The sequence below is a fragment of the Xyrauchen texanus genome, chromosome 47, assembly GCF_025860055.1.
Source record: "Xyrauchen texanus isolate HMW12.3.18 chromosome 47, RBS_HiC_50CHRs, whole genome shotgun sequence".
NCBI lineage: Eukaryota > Metazoa > Chordata > Actinopteri > Cypriniformes > Catostomidae > Xyrauchen > Xyrauchen texanus.
Genome location: NC_068322.1, coordinates 8,177,262 through 8,193,070, shown reverse-complemented (window position 1 = coordinate 8,193,070; position 15,809 = coordinate 8,177,262). Strand labels below are relative to the sequence as shown.

Below are 15,809 nucleotides of genomic sequence, written 5' to 3'. Positions count from 1 at the left end.
TGATAAAAAAAATAAAAATAAAAAAAAGAATCTGAACAAGAATCGCTTCTAGATTCCCAACCCTATTCGGGCTAAAACTAGAAGTACATTTACCTGAGCGTAAATCTGTAGGTGGCCTCTACCGGCTCCACGGGCATCAATTGTAAATTCTGCAGGTTTATTTACGATGCATCCTGTTGGCTCTAGCCCACGGCCATAACACTTAACCTGTATAAAAACATAGTTTCAGTTAATCACTCCAAATCAATATAAAATCATTATGCTAATTATTAGTCAATTGTGATTGGGTGGACCTTATCAGGGAAAACATCATTGGATCCAGGTAGGATGTGGGCCATAAAGGGGCTGTCCTTGATATCTTCATCATCACAGATGACATGGACCGCGTAATCACCTGGCTCGGTGGGCCAGTACAGAACGTCACATGACCCATCTCCTTTGTCATCACACTCTATCTTAGCCTGCGAGGGGCCCTCGATGGAAAAACCTGCAAGCAAGTAAATGATTATCAATGATATCCCTGGAATTTAATGTTCCTCATTTTTCTTTCACAGACACATAGAGATCGTTTGTGTTCAATCAATGCAAAATCATCTCTTTAGCACATAAACACACCACAAACACTACATTCCAAAATATAACAACAGCTGAGAAGAATCAATGAGTTTTAATGTATAAAGAAGATTCTTACCTAAAGTGCCAACCTCTGTGCCAATGGCCTCAACCACAAAGTCAGCTGATTTCCCCACCATGCCTGTCTCCAGGCCCGGACCCCATGCCCTCACCTTCTGAGGCCCTGCATCTTCACACACAATCACCTCAAATGGGCTGCAGACAAAATGTTAAATACATAAATGAGGACACACCATTGCCATTTTTTGTTTGTTTTTGATTAAGTTCCTTATAAATAGTATAGACTAACCACAACCCACACCCTAATTCTAAAATAAAAGTTGGTTTGCACTTAAAGAATAAAAAAAATACTTATTTATTTATTTAAAAAATCCAAATGAGGTTGCTCCAAAATACCCCCAAAGAGAGGTTTTGTTATATTTAGCTAACTTCTGTGGAAAAATGGTTGTTTATGCCAACTACTCAACTATTCTACATGGTCTGTTTATTTAATTCTCATTGCACACTGAAGCAGATATAGAGTATAACTCAAGTAAAATACCTATATAGTGGCACATTCTGTTAATTTAGCCAATAGATTTTGTCATTTTTGCTTTGATGATGCATTCCAGTAAATTGACTCTACCACTCTAAATAGGCAGGTGTGTGTAAACGGCATTACCTGCGGGGGATGGCATGGTCACCCCAAGTAATAGAGATTATGTATTTTCCAGGGAAAATGGGGTAGTAATCACACTCATACACCCCATCTCCCAGGTCTTGCACCTTGACGGGCTCCTCTCCACCTCCTGAAAATACACACATTTATTCAAATATTAACTTAGGACTAACTTGAAATGATATGTTGATTAAATTATATAAAAACTATCAGCATCTGTTGCCTCAGTCAAAACAGTTAACGTACTTGGCCCTTTGACCTGGATGCGAAGTTCTCCACTGCCCGCTCCCTTTGTGTACACCTTAAAGTCGGCCACTTCCTTCACACGCACACCCTTGGGCTGCAAGCCACGTCCAATGGCACGACAAGCATTTGGGTTACTTGCTACAAAAGGAAAGAGGGTTATTATTGAGATCACAAAATGCTAAACGTACAAAAAGGTGAATAGAGAGATGAATGAATCGTAGACGCACACAAACATACACTGGGTTGTCAGAGTTAGTTCAGATTAACATGGCACTGCGAATAGGATAGGAATGCAAGGACAACCATAAACAATGAAAAGCAATAAAAGAATGAATATAAAATAGACTCAAAGCAGTTAGCAATCACTTAAAGACGTCTGCCCTGACACATACGTCAGCCCCATTATGAAAAAATCAGGCAAGTGGATCAGTGTTTTTAAAAGCTTATAAAAAGACTTCAAATAAACAGTTTCTGTAATTATATACAAGAACCAGCTTTGAAGTGTACAACCAGAATCCAACAATATCCAAATCACATCAAATCTTTGTTTTTGTTTTTGAATGCTAGATAAAAAGGTCTAAAATATTGTCAAATTATTCAAGTTAGAAATGTGGAAAAAATAGGTAATATAATTAGTAATTTGTTTGGTAATTAAATCATTTGAGGCAAAGTTACATCATTGCATGTTTTTGTTAAGGAACTTCATGTTAAATGTTAAAATGGATAGAGATAATCAAAGCATTCACATTCTCCAGAGTTACAGATTTATGGAGCAACATGGCCATGATTGAAATTTAAATGACTGCACAGATTATAATGATGATGACAACAATGGGATGAGGATGATGAAGATGATTATATTATTACACACCCAGACGGTCACTCAGACAGTTGCTCTCTGATGCCATATATAGTGCTGGCATCTCAGCTTTTGAAAATGATCTCATCATTTACTCCATGCCATCCTAGATGTGTATAACTTAACAGCAGAACACAAATAAAGATTTTTAAAAGAATAACTCAGCTATGTAGGTTCATACAATGCAAGTGAATGGAAGTCAAACATTTTAAACTCTATAAAGCACATAAAGTCAGCATAAAAGTAATCCAGTGGTTGAATCCATATCTTCTGAAGCGATATGATAGGTATGGATGAGAAACAGATCAATATTTTAAATCTGTTTTTACAATAAATTCTCCTCCCTGCCCAGTAGGTGGCAATATGCAAGAAGAATGAAAATCACCAAAAATAGAAGAATGTAAAAGTAAAGCCTGTTGTACAAAGGTGCCTCTGATAGTTCCTGGGAGGCAGCAGATGTCCTAATCTCGCCCCCACCCTAATCCTAACCACATGGAGCCTCTAAGGTTGAGTAGCCTGCAAGGAACAACACATGGCACCTTTAATCCATCAAGAAAGTGATGAGTGGAGCGTGATGGTAAAAAATATTACTTAAATATTTAACTGTTTCTCACCCACACCTATCATATCACTTCAGAAGACATGGATTTAACCACTGGAGTATCATGGATTACTTTTATGCTGTGTTTATGAGCATTTTGTAGCTTCAGCATTTTGGCACCGATTTAATTGCATTGTGTGGACCTACAGAGCTGAGATATTCTTTTAAAAATCTTTGTTTTTGTTCAGCTGAAGAAAGAAAATCATACACATCTGGGAAGGCATGAGGGTGAGTAAATGATGAGAGAATTTTCATTTTCGGGTGAACTAATCCTTTAACATCTGCTTTTGAACTTTTAAAAATCAAGAGCAAAAAAAATGTATCCAACGGAATTCTGTTTACAGTGAATTATTGAAACTAGTTTATTACTTTTGTTAATTTGTTCATTAATTGGTTAGATTATGGATTAAAATTTGGATAAAAATTCAGTTACAGTATATTAATTAAATTCAGAATTGTAGAGTCAGAAAATAATAACATATTCCAATCAAAAAGTGTTCACAAAAGTGATCATGAGTATTTCTTAGGTGATCATCCAGTTCCACTATACAAAGTGGATTGTTATTCTGCATGAGTTAAGACAAGAAAAGCAGCAGCATTCACAACACCAATGGCCTGACAATCATTTGGGTTACTCGCTACAAAAGGAAAGAGTGTTATTATTGAGATCACAAAATGCTAAAAGTACAAAAGACGAATAGACAGATGAATAAATCGTAGACGCTCACAAACATATTATCAGAGGTTGTCAGAGTTAGTTCAGATTAACATGGAACTGCGAATAGGAGAGGTATGCAAGGACAACCATATGGACACAGCCAAAGGTACTGGACAATGAAAAACAATCAAAGAATGAATATAAAATAAAGACACAAAGCAGTTAGCAATCTCATAAAGGCCTCTGCCCTGACACATACGTCAGCCCCATTATGAAAAAAACAGGCAAGCGGATTCCACTTCTCAAAGTGGATCGTTTTTAAGACAAGCAGCAGCATTCACAACACTTTCTAATGATTCTCTCTTATTTTTTTTCACACTCTTACTTTAAATCTCACAGTTTCACTCCATTTTCTTAATCAGTATTTTTTTAATCTTGTTTTCAAGAGAATATATCTTGAATTAAGTTTATTTTTGTGACCCCATTTTCTTTTTAATTTTGCTACATGTTTTAAAAATACTCAATTTTGTTAGAATTATCCTTAAAACAAGGAAGAAACTATTTGCCACTGGCATAAGAATAAACACTTTATTATAAAAAAATTTTTATGCAAAACAAGTCTTAATATCTTGTGATTTAAAGTATTTTAATATTTTACTGGAAAACAACAGAAAATACTGATTAAGGAATTTTTTTTTTAGCAGTGTGTTTTTATTCTGTTGATTTGATCTGCCATAGAGGGCAAAGTGCTAGCGCATGCCAACGAGCCAGAGGGGACGTGCCCGTGAGGACACATCCAGGGTAAGAGAAAGGGGAGGAGACAAAAGAGAGGGAGGGGACCAAGCTCGAGCAGGCATCTGCCACATCCCCCTGGTGGCCCGTACTAACTTGGTCGCCTGGGTTTGGGTGGTGTTGGGGGAGGGACTTTCTTGGCCTTTTCTGAAGGCGGCGTGCGTATAGACTGAGGGAGTATGTGAACCGGAGAGCTGATCTGCCGGCCGCTCAGAGGAGCTAGAATGACACACACAGGCAAAAGGAGAGAGGAAACACAATAAAGCGTTTCGTCATCATCCCCTGAGCACACAGAGCCCAAACAACCTTGTTTCATTCGGTAACACACAGAGAAGATCTTTAGGATGAGCTGTTTCTCTGGGTGTTGTCCAGTATTAACATGCTGTCAATCAAACAACTGTATGAAGTCATTAGAAGGGGGAAATACATCAACAAATTAAAAAGCTCTTCAGGTGCATAATTAGAAAGTAATTTTATAAATAGTAAAACAAATTACTCGCAGTCAAACCATGTACTAACTGGGTGTGACGAGGCAAAATGTGTAAGATAAAATATTTTTGCTAACCAGCCACAAATGTGTCAAGCATTGAACGACAGGACATTTTGATGGTCGACTGGTTTAAATTTGTGCGATGATGTGCTGAGTAGCCCCGCTCACAATTAAATCTCATTGGTCCAAAATTCTGCTCCACATAACTCTATATGAAACATCAGATATTTTCTAATTGGATGTGATTGTGTTGCATCAGCATGGACAGACAGATTATTTGTTGATAGAAGCTTACTCGACACCTAGTTAGGACATGATATCACTCCACATAAAAGTCAGTCTTTTTTGTTTTTTTTTGCATGTTAATTTCTTGGTGCATTAATAGCTTCAGTGTAAATTAAAGTGATTTTGGTTGTTTAACCATATGCTCTTACTAAACGGCATCCAACAATGTTACAGCAAGAATGGCTTTCAGGAAATTATAATATAAAGAAAAATGTTGCATTGTAGAACTTCAAATTGAATACTGTACTTTTTGTCACACACTCCAGCACAGATTGAGCCCTTAAAATCAGGGCCTTTGAATCAGAGAAATTAAAACATTTATGAATTGATGAGAAGTAAAGCTCACCATTATCACCATTAATTCATTACTGTGTAAAACATATTTTCTAAATGAATAGGAAATAAAGGCATGTGGTCTCACCCTCTGAGATGTGGACAGTGAATGGGCTTCTGGGTATTTGCTGGCCAGCGAATGTCACGTATATAGTGTGAGGGCCCTCCAGAATGGGTCCATAGGTGCAGCGAAAAACGCTGTCACCCTTATTCTCCAGAATGATCTCCACTGTGTCTCGACGACCCTGAGAGTCCACAATAATCACACTGACATCACCTGCTCCCGCACCTGAGGGGTAAAAATCATGGAATATCTGTAACTGCTGGCAAAGACCAGGCTTATCAAATCAAGTAAAATGACGAATCATTTACCACTGACAAAACTATAAGACATAATTAGATATGACATTTTATGTGATGTGATGTGATACAGCACAGTATGGACACGACAAACTGAAATTAATAATATCTACATAATTTTTATGTCAAAGGGGAGGGTATAAAATGTTTATATTTAAACTTATGTGATGCATTCTGGGAATACCTGCTGTGTAGATATCAAAGTAGGTGGGTTTGTTGGCCACATTGCCCACTGGTTCCAAACCTGGCCCAAGGGCCTGTACCTTGTTTGGGTCTCCCAGAGCTTTAGACACATTCACTAGGAAAGGGCTTCGATCGATGTCCTCCCCAGCAAACAACACCTTCACCTGGAAGTAGACAGAAATATCCCTCTCTGTCAGACCCACATTTCATCCATCTCAGTCAAAAAAAATTGGTTAATAATACAAAGCTGTTAAGTTTACCATCAAGGCCCAAGTTTACCGTTTACAAAATTATACATCTTGAAGAGGTAAAGATAAAAATTTCAACTGTGCATTGATTAATGATAAATAATTAATCAATATTGTGTATTATAATGAAATATATATATATATATATATATATATATATATATATATATAGGTTTATTGGTACCTTATGCAGACCCTCTACTTTTGGGACATAGACCACAGAGTAGCTCCTGCTCCTGTCATTGTTGGGAATTACTCTGGCCTGTGAAAAAAAGACAAGACAGTGACTATTTAAAATATATCTCATTTCATATTTTCTTTATACATCATAAATATCAGAGTATTATATTTGACACATTGTTTAAACAATGAAAAAGAGAAGCTGATAAGTAAGAGGATGATTGACACTGACCTCTTCTGTGTGACCCTCTGGATCCTCAATGTAAACCAACACCTCTCCAAGCCCTGCCTCCACAGTCTCCACAACAAACTCAGCTGGCCTCAACACCACATTACCTCTGGGCTCAATACCTTCAGAGAGAGGTGAAAAAAATAGGTAGAGGTAGATGAAAATACAGAAGTCGATGCAGAAGTACAGGTAAAGGTAGATGCAGATGTAGAGTGGAGGTTGAAGCAGAGATTGAGGTAGTTGTATTGTATGTAGAGGTAGAAGTAGAGGGAATGGTAGAGGGAATGATAATGCTTGATTGAGAAAATTTGAAAATATAAGAGTTGTCATATCATGTAATCAGTCATTAACGTCAGTCATTGTGGTAACATTTGTCTTAATCTGTCAGTCTCACCTGGTCCATAAGCCTTGGCTCTCTTGGGGTGCAGGGTTTTAGAGTGCAGAGGAGCACCAGGCTTGAGCTTGGCTTTGGGGAATTGAGACAGGTAGGTCATCACTGAGTGCTCATCCACGTTGGGATCCACGATTTCCTCTGGAGCAATCACCTTGATTTAAATAGTGCAATGTGAGGACTCCGATCCATTAAAAGGTCAGGGTCAAGGGTTACATAGTGGCTAATCTATGGGGCAGGGTAGTGTAGTCCATTTTCATGCAAAATCTGAAGCATCTGCTCTGCACATGACAACGTTTCATCAAGAGTTGCTCAATTCAGATTCCTGGATGGCATTAGAGCAGTGTTTTCCAATTCTGCTCAACACTGCACTTTTTAGATGGCTTCGATGTCTAACGAATCTGATTCAATCCATCAGCTTATTAGTAGAGTTCTTCATGACCTGAATTGGATGTACCCGATTAGTTAGACACCTAAAATGTGTAGTTCTGGGATGCCCAAAGTCAAGGATTGAGAAACACTGTATCACTAACTCTCACATGCATATAAAAGTCCCAAAAACAGACAAATAAGCATGCCTGACTGACTTTATTTGACATTCTATTTGACAAAGGCTCCTTGACTGCTACCGCCAGACTTGATAATCAGATTCAAACACATCTCTAAGCAGTGATGGTCTATGGTAAAAACTGATGAGGTACAACAAATTATTTTAAATGCTGTGGAATATATTGTCTATCTGAGTGTCTCTTGTCTCCCTTGATACCTGTCTTTCATGTCCTACTGGTTAAGTGTCCTGCTATATTTAACACTAGACTGGAAGGTTAAGAGCTATCTGGAAATAGCTCTATATGGTATTTAACACAGCTAAAGTAAGAGGTGAAGAGTGGAAGAGAAAGAGAGAGAGATTCACAGGGAGAGGAAGAGCAATATGCAGCTTGTCATTGGAACGCATAACTTAAACCTCTACTTCTTTTACTGGAGTGACAGCCTGCAAAAGCATTCAATTTCTCTCAATAGACTTGGACACAACCCAATCTCTCTCAACAGATATCCACTATCTGTCCAAATTGGTCAAACACAAATATATTCTAGTGTTTTCTTTGAACATACAGTGGGAGCCAGTATTTCTGTAGACACTTATGCCACACTCAAAAATATAGAATTTTCTTCCCTTAAGTAACAAAATAGAGACACCTGAATCATAATACAATTTCAGTAGCCCAGTCCTGCTTCTTTAAGTAAACTCTAGCCTAAAACACTGCTAGTCTTGCTACGTTTAGAAGAACACAGGAAATCAGTCTCAAATCAGGCAAAATAGCATGGATCCTAATAAATATGAGTGAATGTTTCTTACCTGAGGCACACCAAGCCAATCATCAGCCTGTTGCATGGCCTCTCTTGCGTTCTCAACCGGCTGACTTGGGTCCCATGTCTCCCAGTCCGGACACAGGCCTTAAACGGTTTGAAAGAGAAAAAAAGGAAGACAAAGAGAGTAAGTAAACACTTTACAGATTGATGCAAACAAAAAGTGACTCAACACGGTTTAAATCAGAACAAATAACAGCCTCACATTAAAATCATATTTCATTATATCCTAAAACTGATAATCCCATTCCAGTAGCAGAACTAGTAGCGCTGTTTCCTGACAACAGATAGGTAGTGGGTTAGATTCCCAGGTAACACACATACTGCAAAAAGCATACCTTGAATGCACTGTAAGTTGCTTTGGATGAAGCATCTTTCCAATGCATCATTTAAATAATAAACATAAAAAAGAGAGAAACTGAGGACACATCTTGGGATGTAGGGCCAGCATTCCACACCGAAGATCTATTAAACCATGTTATTTTGTTTAACTTGACCTTACATTATCTCAAATGAGTAATTTCTCATCACTTCACCCATTTTTTACATTTTAATAAGTGCGGTCAGGCTCCCTGAAGCAAATTCTACTGCTACCTGGAGTCTTGTAAAAAAAGCTGTGTTAGGATATTATATGCTGGATTACACTCGAAGAGCAAGAGGCATTTAGTTCAAATGGGACCAGAGACCCTTAAAGCCGCAAGTTCTTCTCAACGACTGCCAAGCATTAATATCAGATCCTGTTTTGTTTTTCAAGATCCACCAGCAACAGACTGTGGCCCCATACTTGGGTTGGATAGTGAGTATGTATAATGGCCACCTCCTGCTGATAACATTGATACACCTGGAGGGTTTTAATGGACTTATAACTGTCAAGAGTGGCATCTCTCTGTAGATCCAATATGGCAGCAGAAGGGTAAGAAAATCTTTAACAGCATAAAATAAATTGAAGGAAAATGCAGGGGAGGTAAACAAAGTTTGGTAACACTTTACAATAAGGTTCCATTTGTTAACATTAGTTAACAATGAACAATATTTATTAAGATTGTAGTTATTATAGGTGCTTGCAAGACAGCAAAAATAGTGGTATTAATTTAATGGAAAAATCATATTTGTTTGTAAACCAAAATATAGATAGATGGAGAAGTACCATATACTTTAATCTTATTGTATTCAAATACAAATATTTAACTTGTTTGAGAGTTGGTTACATCTTAATGCTTTATGGAAATGGGTGGTCACTGTTGAGCTCTTTTGCCTCAGTTGTCATTTCCATGGTAACAGCAACTTCTCTGAATGGTGGATCTTGGTTAGTGATTGTGGGGAAAATTTATGTTTTTACTTCCGGAACCCTACTCTTGCGCTCTAGTATGGTTCACTTTTCATAAAAAAAAGAAATGTAAATGTAAACTGGATAGTGTATAATGGCCAATCACAATTCAGTATATAAATATTACAATATACAAATATTACAGTGATATCATGACCAGCATTTAGATTTTGGAATTCAATGGAATAGAATTTGTTTTATTAAATGCTAATGAGAAATATGAGGGATGTCAATACAGAGTATGAGTCGTAAACACATCCAGATATTCTAAAATACAGATCATTTTTCTCAAAGCAAACATCTGGTGTCAACCCTGTAAAGAGCTGCTAACTTTTCACAACACCCGTAATGCAGATTCTCTTTTCCACAAATGTACACAGGGCAGAACATAATGAAGTGTGTGCTGGCAGGAAATGCAGCATGTGTTTTTACTTAAGCATGTTTGCTGTCTTGGCCTCTGACACTTTCCATTCACTTACAGCAGAGACCAGTGGTTCAATAACTAGCTAGCAGAGCCTGGGCCATCACACGCACACTCACACACACCTGAACAATGCAGAGATATATCACGCCTCTCATATTCATCTTTCAGCATGTCAGTAATTATTTCTTTTCAGGGTCACTCTGTCAGCTCTAATTGGCAATGATAATTTATCTTCTGCTTGCACTGTATAATTTGAAGAGAATGGTTGTGCTGTATGGCCTTGCCCAACAATTTATGAGTATATGAAGAGCCATATTACCGCTTCTAAATATATGCTTTAAAAATTAAAATGTAATATTAATGCTTTATGTCAGTACAGAACCCCACAAAAAGCCTATTCAAGGCTAGCTCAGATACTAGGGGGTAAGACGAGTCAAAGCTGGCATATTTTAGTACAGATTTATGCAAAGTAGGAACTTTACACAGAAAATTATAGGGTCACAAAACAGCTTTCAAATGGCAATTCAGACAGCAGCAAAGATCTCATGCAGATTTATGCTCATCATGTGACTATATTATGGGAAAGGGAGAGGTTTTCAATTGTATTTGTCAGTAAATATATACAATACTGAAAATACGAATATATAAATTTGAATAAATAGAAAAATAACTTATTGTTACTTATTTGAAAAATAAAAGTATAATGATGTAAATTCAAAAAGTAATGTGTTACTTTACTAATTACTTTGCAAAGTAATCTAATTACAAAATTATTTTCCAACATTCCTTCTGATAAAACACTCTAAATAAGTGTATTGTTGTTGTGCAATTCCAGTCCTCAACTTAAAAATATATTCAGTGTTAATGGACCTAATGTGTGTCTGATTGTGGGAAATCAGTCCTCAGCGCACCCTCAGGCCTGAGAGGTGTTTGGAAAGAGACATTGGAAAGAGACAGAGTAAAAACACATTCATTAATAGTTCACAGCTGCCTTACACCCACCATCAAGATTAGCCTTTTATATTTTATTCAAGTACATTAAAAGACAGACAGATCACTGTGTGTCTTTGGCTAAACATGTTAACCTCTAACGAAACCCCAACATTTCTTGTAAGGAAATGCACAACATGGCCAAATACCATCACACATCATATAACGTCAATAACATCAAACTTCATTAAGAACCAGTGAGGTTTGATCCTTTTGATGTGTCACTATATTTGATTTTGACTCTGTATGCATGAGATGAGCAATTATTTGATTTTATTTAAAAGTGAAAAACAACATATATTTTGGTCTTTTCATCATATAAATTGTCCAGAACTCTTCAGAGGACTTATGACGCATGGACTACTTTTATGACACTTTTGGATGCTTATTAAAGCTTTAAAGTGTGTCTCTATAAATTACTGTTGTATGGTAATCAGAGGTTGCTACATTGTTTAAAATATATCCTTGTTCTGTTGAAAAATTAAAGTGGTTTTGGGTTTGGAACACCATGAGAGTGAGTAAATAATGACAGAATTTTCATCTTTGGTTAAAATATTGCTTTATGTGGCCAAACCAAATGTTAATTAGAAGAGGGTGTCCACATAATTTTGCCAATGTAGTGTATTTTGTACTACTTTTTCTCTCCAAAAATACTGAATGGCCTAAAAATCTGCTATATTCTCCATTCTCAAGTCTTTGTCTCTGTCCTCATACACCCTCTATTCTCCACAGGATATATGGGCAAGCACTAAAGCTGTCAAAATTATCAGCACACAGTATATTCATAATGCCTGAATGGCTGTTTTTGATTACATTGGTGGACAAGGATGGAGACGCAAACACATAAATGGACTTAAACCCTCCATGAACTGCACAGGGTTTTTATTTTTTCACTAGTTTAACTGCAAACCTATCCAGAAACATTTGATTAATGAATCATTGTTTTGGATAGGAGTATTCAAACCTGATCTGAGGCCTCTACTTGTCTATCTTTGACTCTTTCTCTTCTTGTCTTGGCTCAGGTCTTTCCAGAGTGAGGTCATATGCTGTAAGCCACAACACTGCAATTATCAAACCACTTGTCATCTGAAGCAATACAGATAATAAACATCCTCTACATGTCTGCAGATCCCTGATGAGCATCACTGACCCTTGAATCTTCCTAATTAACTAAGATTTCCATTTAAGACCATATGTGGTTAATGCACAGTGACACATTTGAGGGTAAATGGTCATGAAAACAACAGAATCACCAATATTCATCATATGGAGACTCTTAAAGTAATTGAAACAGGTTTAAACTGACTGCATTAGTTATCAATCAAAAGGACTGAAGTTCAAAATGAGCTACATAATTATGTTGGTTTTACAAAATAGATTTAATTTCCTCATTTATAAAAAAACAACAATTCAACAAAACAAGCAGGGAATTAAAAACACGAATTGCAGAACATTGTAGTACTATAAGACAAAATTACCCATTAGCAGCACATTTAATAGAACATAATGCATCCAGTGGCATCATTATGTTATATAGGTATTGAGAAGATGTTACTACCAAGAAGAAGTGGGGATTTGGATCAACTCTTGCTAAAACGAAAAGCCTTTAGGACACAGATTAAAAACATAGGTGCCGCATGGTTTGAATGTAGATTTTGAATATTGTTTTTTTTATAAATGTGGAATAAAATCTATTTTGTACAGATCTTGAATTGAAGGTTGGGAGTTCTCTAAATCAACTGATGGTTGTGTGCATGTATATGAACAGTATGTCTATGTGTATGTATTTGTATATATATATATATATATATATATGGTGTGTGTATAGGGCTCTCTTATGATATGATGTGGTGGCTCTTTACGATTTAATTGTATCTCATGTTTTTACATGTGCTTAAGTAATGTTTCTTGTGACATACATATATGATATCTCCTGATATCTCAATTGTCTTAATTGATTGAGACAGGCTTGTCTCAACCAATTCATACAGTAATTCCTTGGTATACATTAAAGCACCATAGCATTACCATCTTATACATCACTGTACCATGGTATCACCACAGTACTTCATGTAAGGGTAATTTTACTCACCAGGGGCGCAATTATCCACCAGGGCTCCCAGTGCTTTGCCATCTCTCCAGTCCCTGTGGAAGTTGTTGATGGGCAGCTGGTGGACCTTGTTCTGGATCCAGCCCAGAAGACGTTGTTTGGGTGTCAGTTTCTTGGCATCTTCATCATCCTCATCCTCCCACATGGGCATGGAGATGGAGTAGTGCAGGATAAGGGTCCATATCAGCCCCAGGATCAGTTTCAGATTGCCATCCACTATAGCTTTACTATCTGCAATGAGAAAGACAAGATTTTAAGAGTGTTATTCCACATTACAATTAATGTCCATATTATTTTCAAGATTAGATCTTAGTTTTGAAAGCTTTAAGTGCTTTCTTAATAGAAACGTCAGACTTTAAATATTCTAAGGTTCTTTTTTATTAATCCTGTATTAGTAATATGGATGTATAGTAATAAAGAGCTCCAATTAAAGTCTAGAGGTTTAATGAAGTTCGGGATGAACAGAATTATAGCATATTATTTGACACATTCTGTCCATCGACAATTGGGGGTCAAGCTTGGATTCAGATGGTCGATAGCCTGATGCTATTTGAAAATTGAGGGGAAGAAAAAATAAACAAAGTGTCAAAGTTTTCACTATCACACTCTACCAGGAGGACTCCTGGTATCATATAAATCTTCCCAAAAGCTGCTGAGCAATCCATTTTAATGAGAGGAAAACCTGCTTTTAGGCCAAATGTGGTTCCTTTATTTGGTTAAGCATGGTGCTGGCAATGCAAAGGTTATGGGTTGGATTCCGAGAGAACAAACAAACTGCTAAAAATCTATAAAGTACTGAAAGTCACTTTGGATAAAAGCGTCTGCCAAATGTATACATGTAAAATGCAAATATGAGTTCAGGACACTCCAACATGCGATGAGGTTTCTACTCTTCCTTGCCTGAAATAATGACAACACCTGTGTTTATTTTTCACACAGTCCTCCCAAGCATATCCTCGATCCTCTTTTGTTTATCTAGAGAGATTAGCTACACACTGTATGTTCTGTTCACCTGCTGTGTTGATAGCATTCACAGTTCGAAATGTGCACAAATAAACAGCAAAGATGAACTCTCAAGGCTGAGTGTGACCCATGTTCTTCCTCTCCTTTCTCAGAGTTTACACATCTCACTAAGTAATGTCTAGACAAGATCAACAAGATCAAAAGAATATATTATATATGATTATATTTTGCATAACTAAAATTAATCCTTTATAGTTCCCTTAAGCACATAGATGATTTTTTATGACAACTCAGCAATCAAAGCACATTTTCACCCCAAATGCTCAATACTATAACACAAAAACCACACATTAAAATCTGCATCAATTAAATTCAGTTAAACAAACACTACCACGATGTATACTTTGTAATTGTACTTCACAATTATTTTTCACAAATGACAGTAATCAGAATTTGGGGGAAATGTGCTTAATTGTCATGAAAATAAGGTCATAATAAGGCCTAGATGAAAATCTGCAGAAAAATCTTAGTTCCATTTTATACATTTTACTGCACAAAAAAAACAAAAGACTGCATCTTTGCTTGGTCACAGTGCAACAAAACCAGATAAGCTTCAGTTTCTTTGTGTAAAATATTATTTTTTATATATTTGTTTTATTTTATTCTGGAGAAATTAAAAATTTCTTGACAGTGAGATTCACTCTTTCACACATAACATTAGCCCCAAATTCTCTACTACACCCCCACAGACCTTCAGTGTTTAGCCTGTCAATAGACTCAAGACTACAGTGTAGAATATGAATCAAGATGGACATGAAAAAGCCATTGATTAAATGCCAAGGGCTGATGTCATCTAACCCTGGATCTGTGGAATGATGTCAGTTTAAATGAAACACACACACAGATTAAATTGATCAGGAAGCTGGCTGAATATGCCTGCGCTTTGCATCAGCTTCCAATGGAGCAGTCTACACTAAATGCTGCAATGTGCACAGCAGTCCAGGAGTAATCTGATCCATCTGATCCAGGGTTTTTATGTTTTGGGTTCATATGCTGTCTGGATGCTTAGAGAGGATTTCATCCAGACATTAATGTGTACTCTGTATTAGCGCCAAACCCAGCAGAAAGACAGCGAGAAAGCATTTGAGAATTTTCTTGGTATATCTGGTGAAGTTTGAAGACAGAGAGTGAGAGAATAAAAAGAGAAAGAGACAAAGAGATTGACAGATTTCATTATTTCTCTTTCTAATTCTTATTATTAAATAAAAATAATACATTGAATATAGTATATAATCACGTTAAATGGTTATTGTTATTATTATTATTTTCTGTTTTTATACCTTAAATTTAATTCAAAATTTATTTTGTATTCCTTATTGTTATACATTTTATTTTCCTTTTCAATAAACTATATGCATAGTTTTGTATACTGCATATCCTGTAATGGTAGGTATGCATTAACTCTGGTTATTTTTCTTGTA

At 36.5% G+C, this 15,809-nt stretch overlaps 1 protein-coding gene across 7 annotated transcripts in view; it reads right to left on the bottom strand.

The window, feature by feature from the left end:
• Positions 1-15,809, bottom strand: part of LOC127638679 (filamin-C-like) — a 65,505-nt gene that overhangs the window by 28,384 nt on the left and 21,312 nt on the right. For 4 of the 7 annotated variants that reach the window (XM_052120306.1, XM_052120307.1, XM_052120308.1 and 1 more), the window contains exons 2-14: positions 13,348-13,596; positions 8,504-8,601; positions 7,150-7,300; positions 6,759-6,877; positions 6,531-6,608; positions 6,100-6,262; positions 5,644-5,844; positions 4,544-4,666; positions 1,538-1,675; positions 1,295-1,421; positions 692-828; positions 294-487; positions 94-207 (exon numbers count right to left, since the gene is read on the bottom strand). In XM_052120306.1, coding sequence (XP_051976266.1) covers positions 94-207; positions 294-487; positions 692-828; positions 1,295-1,421; positions 1,538-1,675; positions 4,544-4,666; positions 5,644-5,844; positions 6,100-6,262; positions 6,531-6,608; positions 6,759-6,877; positions 7,150-7,300; positions 8,504-8,601; positions 13,348-13,596 — 1,892 coding nt within the window. The remainder of the gene's footprint in view (positions 1-93; positions 208-293; positions 488-691; positions 829-1,294; positions 1,422-1,537; positions 1,676-4,543; positions 4,667-5,643; positions 5,845-6,099; positions 6,263-6,530; positions 6,609-6,758; positions 6,878-7,149; positions 7,301-8,503; positions 8,602-13,347; positions 13,597-15,809) is intronic. The other 3 variants (XM_052120309.1, XM_052120312.1, XM_052120313.1) reach the window with 1 other exon arrangement.